Below are 6,000 nucleotides of genomic sequence, written 5' to 3' on the forward strand. Positions count from 1 at the left end.
CATCTGCAGCTCATTTTTATGACATTATTAATTTCTAGTTTATATAGCTTTCATTTTAGTGAGACACAAACTCCACAGATGAGAGAGAGAGATGGCCTGTTTGTGATCACATTGTTTGATTGACTGTATGTTTTATCGTTTAGATATTCACTCTCATGAAGTACGACAGTTACAATCGTTTCCTGAAATCTGATGTATGCCAACAAATCAAGCAGTTGGAAGAAAGAGCAAAGAACTCTTCAGAGACAGATGAATCTGTCCCAAAAAGGGCATCCAGGATCTATAATCGATAGCGGGGGATCTGGAGTAGCTTGATGGCAACTGTGTGCTTTCTTTGCTTTATTTGCTAATGGATCGTAACGATGGCCATTTGGCTTAAAGATGACTGTGCTGAAGAAAAGGATGCCTTTGCTCTGTTTCTGATGGTGCTGACTGTTCTTAGCCAGAATGCATGTCAACGTAACTGCAGAACTGGAGCTGTTGACAATGACATTCACAGTTCAGCATCAGGATGGGTGAGCAGACATTTCCCTCAACCCCTCTGAAGTGAAAATCCACCTCTTGTGATTTTAATATGCTGGCTACTAGGTTATGTTTGCCACCTGTCTTACACTGCTATTCTAATCTATTGCTGTAATCCATTTAAGCTTGAGTTTTACAAATGAAGACAATGATTTCAGTCATTGCTTTGGTCAACCACACGATTTTGAATTGAGAATTGCTTTTTTAAAAAAATTGTCAAAGAACAAGTGGTAATTCACAACTGTACTGTTTGCAGTTTGCTCGTTTTCACCAAGGGGCCACCCAGTAGACTGTCAGCCAAACCCTTGATGTGAAATGTAAATGCATACACTACTGGTATCTCTCTGTCTAATGATGTTTAGCTCTTCAAATGGAAACATGCCATAACTTTATTTCAATACCTGTGATATGTATGCATTATAATAAGATGTATGCTGTTTTCAGTTTCAATATAAAAAAAAGCATAGCCTTAAAACAATGGGACTGGAGTAGGTTTATGATCGAACGATTTACGTGAGAGTTGAGCTTTCCAACGAGTGCAGGCAATATTTCACTTTAATCAATGTAAAGATTACATTTAGTATCCCTACATGTCAAACCAAGTTGTTGTGAAGGACAATGTTGTGAAGAACTTCTTCTTTTGTGTCCAACTTCCATGTTTCAAATGTTGACATCGCTGTCATCGTCCGTCCTGACAAGGACGCACCATCGACAATCAGTGGGAACCATCACTTGTTGCAATAGATGATGGTGGTAGCAGAATTAGCTCGGGATACTTCCAGTTTCCAGCCCCACGACGTGGACGCTTCTGTGGTGGGGCCTGTGAAGAACTGAAGTTCCTTGGAGAAATCTGTTAAAGCTTCACTGAAGAAACAGGCCAAGCAATTTATTGTGAATTCTGGGTGTCCACATTCACATGGTTATTTTGCAACTTTTTCACACATTTTTAATAATTCTCATAAACGAGAACAGGAGAGACAGAGAATGGTTTATTCAGTCATCTGTAAGCAAATAAAGTGTATCAGTGACCCAGTGAACTCATGGCTATTCTCGTTTTGAAGTTGTTTTATAAATAATAAGATTTTCTAAGAGTAGTAACTACATCAAAGATCAATGAAAAATTATATGGTTGTAAATTTGCATCTGCTTGTGCTGCGTGATTGTGCCTTCATTAAGCCCTGCAACACTATATTGTATTGCTCTGTAATATGCTGCTAAAAATTAGGAATGCTGAGCACTCAAATCTTCAAATCTGCAACAAGGTGAATTGATGTATAAACTAAAGATACATTCAACAATGACAACATTTCATATTTGGATGAATGTTTTGAGAGACCTGTTTCCATCACCCGTTTTATATCTGCCTTTGATGTTAATGCTTGAATGAAGTAGCCTTTGCAAATGCTAGTAAAATCAACAAAGCACTATTGAGTATGAGGTGCTGACATGGCTTCATGGTCTCAATGTCCTCTCCCTGTGCAGCACCACTGTTTCTCCCCCCTACTACAATTAGTCTGAAGAAGGGCCCCAACCCGAAACGTTGCCTATCCATGTCCTCCAGAGATGTTACCAGACCATCTGTGTTACTACAGTACATTGTATCTCCTTTTGTAAATGAACATCTGCAGTTCCTTGTTTCACAGGTAAAATAATGGAAAGAAAAGATTCATAATCATGAGTTTGAATATTTAAATTAAATGCAGAAAAACAATATTAACTACTGATATGATGGCCATTTTTCATTAAATCTCAATGGAAAAAAAAATCTCAGGTCCCATTTATATTTGCGTTTTCCAATAATGATTTTAGCAAGGGCGAGTGTTCTTTGGAAAATCATTGCATTTACATCCTTGATAATCGTCAGTGTTAGGCTGAGTTTTCACGTGAGCCTTTATTGTTTATTTTCTGCTGCACTGCAATCCTTTGTGCAAGGCAACTTGAACAACCAGTGGTAATGTCATTCGCCGACATGCCAGTTATCATAATTTGCTTTAGCTTATCTCTGAACTATTCATTTAATCTTGTTCCTTTTAACGAGCTAGGTAATATCTATATTTCAACCTGAACGATGGTAATATGGATTAGGAATACACCTGTGCCGTTTTTCACTTAAAATATTTAATGTATCATTTCAAAGTTTCTAGTGCAAAGAGGTAGAAGTATTTATTGTGAAACTGTCCTCAGATGTTTACGTTACTTGGTGAATTCAGTCTGGTTTAAGTCGTCGTCAGCATTGCTTCAATACTAGTTATATTTGCCTCTGCAGGAACCTGGGTGTAGAGTATCTTGTTTTGGTATTCAATATTCACAAGCTGCAGAGAAACTGTTCATGTCGTCTCGTGAATACTTTGAAATTATTTCTGTGCCAAATTCACAACTGTGATAACTTGAAGAGCTTTCAAGAATCCCCAATAATGACGAATAGAACAATTGCGGCAGATTTACATTTAACCATTCCAGAAAGACAGACCTATAACATCCTGAAGCCACGGTCTGCGGAGCTGCTACCCGCGGGCATGGCGTGGACTTACCATCCAGAGCATGGGATCCCTCGCCGGGGATAACCAGAGAAGAGCTTCGACCGCCGGCCTGCGGCCAACAACAGCCTGAAGCCGCGGTCTCCGGTAAAACAAGTACCGATTCGGGACCTCCAAGCCGCGGAGTGTGTTTGACCATACCAACAAGAGGGCCTGTACATCCGGCCATCTGTAGCGGTGACTGTGGAGGGTTTTATGGTCCTGACCACGGGTGAACAAGGAGGAGGACTGACTGAACTTTGTGCCTTCCACCACATTGAAGAATGCTGTGATGGATGTTTGTGTTAAATCTTATTGTGCATTGTGTGTTTTTTTTTTTAAATTGTACAGCTGCTGGCAAATTCATTTCACTGCACCTTCGGGTGTATGTGACAAATAAAATTGACTATTGACTATTGAGATTGATGGCGTACTGCCTAATATGTGGTACAATGGTACGTGGCAGATATGGAACTTTTTCACACTCTGTAAAAGCTAACATTAAAGTTGGCTTTGATATTGATAAACAAAGGAATATATAGAATAAAAGCTCATTTTTCTGTGAAAATCCGACTGCCAATTTTAAATGGAGGTTAAGATGTGCATATGTTACTAATTTGTTTTAGATGTCATTGCGGTGAAATCTAACTTTTGCCATTTACTGCACTCTTAATCATATATATTGAGGAAAGATGTTGTCCTCAGAACTATCAAGCAACCTGCTCACCAGCACCCTGTTTAGATTTTGCCATAATCATTCAGGCCGCAGAGCTGAATTCCAGTTGAGAGTGACTGCCCTTAACATGAAAGTAGCACGAGACAGATGGCGGCATCAAGGACCTCTGATGAAACTGGAGGAAAGTGATCCATGTGTGGAATCATTTATACTTCAAAGAAAGATTGGATTTGGTTGTTGGAAGTTTCTTTTGTCCTAAACTCAACCAGTTTTTCATCGCTTCATTAAGATCCCTCCTACCTTCAAAGTTTGGCTTGTTTCAAAAGATTAATTCTATTTGCAAATTTACATGAAATTAAGCACTGCTTGTTTACATGCAACAAACGCTAGGCAACATTTAAGCATGAGCAAATAATATTTTACTTCGGAGTCACGTGAGGACCCCGCCAGCAGGCATGCGCGACATAGCGTCTCACGCAGTGCAACAGCGACGGACGGGAGTACGAGCTCTCCCGCAACAAGTTTAAAAACGGGTCCTCCAGGTAAGTAAACTTACTCTGAGGTCGTGTTTTTGGAACCCTTGTTCTGCTTACTTCAACAGGAACATGAACAAAGGAAAACAACCATGGAAGGTCATATCCCGTCCGACTGCAATGGACCAGGAGTGTCCCCAGCAGTGGGGGGCCTCCGGCGTAAACCTCTGAGGCCGTTTTTTGGAACCCTTGTTCTGCTTTACTTCCACAGAACACCGAAAACAGGTCATATTCCGAGCCAAGTCCCCCAGCGACCGGCGGCACCTAGTCACAGCGCTCGGTCCACAGTCACCGACAACACAGCCAAGGCCGCTGGAGCTCGAAAAGCACAACTGAAGGAAGGAAGGACCGGCTGGTTTACTTGGATGAGTCCGGCGCAGAAGACTCACTGCCCGAGAGCGGCAAAGGTGGCCGTTTGAGCCGTATGGAAAGGCTCATGGAGCAAATGCTCCAGCGAGACTTGCTCCGGGAGATGGGGCAAGCTCGCCAAGGGAGCACAAGCACTCCCGCTCCAGTGCACTACCACGCACTGGCCATCGCATCTCCCTCAGCAGAGGGGAACGTTGGCGACCAGGACTGGGCTGGTCAAGAACAGGGGACACTGGCTGAAGAAACCGGGAGTATGCTTGGGGTATAGGATCAGGAATAGCTGCTGGGAGTTGTGAACCGCTACGCGGCAACACCGCGAGTGGGACGGCCGTTACAGCCTAAACTGGCGGCCAGCATTGACTACCTGTCCTTTAAACCACTCCAAGAACAGGTAGTCAATGAGGCGTTGGACCTCTACACGCCTCCCAAAAATTGCATTTCGCTCAATGTGCCTGCCGTTAATAGTCAAATCTGGGGGTACATTGGGCAGGGTATCAGAACCCAAGAACTAAAATTGCAGAAGATATTGAAGCTCCTGACGTCGGCTATCACTTCGTATGCTCGTTCCGTGGATGGGGTTGACATGACAACAAACCAACAGGACACCCTGGATCTACTGTGCAACACACAGTATGAGATTAACAACCTCCGGAAGGAAGCCATAAGACCTGCCCTCAACCCAAAATTCGCAGGACTGTGTAAAACGCCGACATCAGAACCACAGATCCTGCTATTTGGCAAAGACTTACCAAAGCAAGTCAAATATCTGGATGAAGAATCCAAGGCATTTGACCTCATGAGGACAGGACCCAGAACGAGCAAAACCACGCAACCCAGATGGCAGTACCCCTACGCATCTACTAGTAGGCGTCTACTTCATGGTACTGGTGAAAGCTCGGGACCCGCATACCATCCCCGGAAGTCTTTCTTATGACAGAGCCCAGAGCGGGCCCCATGGAAAATGCGATACTCCCCAACAGCACCACCCCGACAGACAAGGAACCAGAAACCGACAAAATGAACACATCACCAATAACAATGGAGGTAGATGGGTCTGGTTCCTACCAGTACATAAAAGGTGGAGGGGATTGTGCTAACAGGGGGGAGACTACACCTGTTTTTGGAAGCATGGAGGACTATCACACTTGATAGTTATATACTAAAAAGTATTCAAGGATATAAGATTGAATTCATTCAAGAAAACATGCCACCAGTTTAGCATGCACCCCAAAGGGGTTTTACCCTCTCACTAAAAGAAAAACGTGAGGGACAAGCAGAACTGGTGAGGTTACATACAAAGGGAATCATAGAGAAATCTAAACATGAACCTTTGGAATTCGTATCAAATATATTTACTAAAACCAAAAAAGATGGTGGATATCGC

The 6,000-nt window shown here is 42.7% G+C and overlaps 1 protein-coding gene across 1 annotated transcript in view; it reads left to right on the plus strand.

Moving 5' to 3' along the window:
• The window catches only part of LOC129704019 (regulator of G-protein signaling 10-like), a 42,287-nt gene extending 40,729 nt beyond the window's left edge, over window positions 1-1,558 (plus strand). The window contains exon 5 of the mRNA XM_055646839.1: window positions 144-1,558. Coding sequence (XP_055502814.1) covers window positions 144-293 — 150 coding nt within the window. The 3' untranslated portion in view covers window positions 294-1,558. The remainder of the gene's footprint in view (window positions 1-143) is intronic.
• The last annotated feature ends 4,442 nt before the right edge of the window (window positions 1,559-6,000 follow it).

Source organism: Leucoraja erinacea, chromosome 15 (assembly GCF_028641065.1).
Source record: "Leucoraja erinacea ecotype New England chromosome 15, Leri_hhj_1, whole genome shotgun sequence".
Lineage (NCBI taxonomy): Eukaryota > Metazoa > Chordata > Chondrichthyes > Rajiformes > Rajidae > Leucoraja > Leucoraja erinaceus.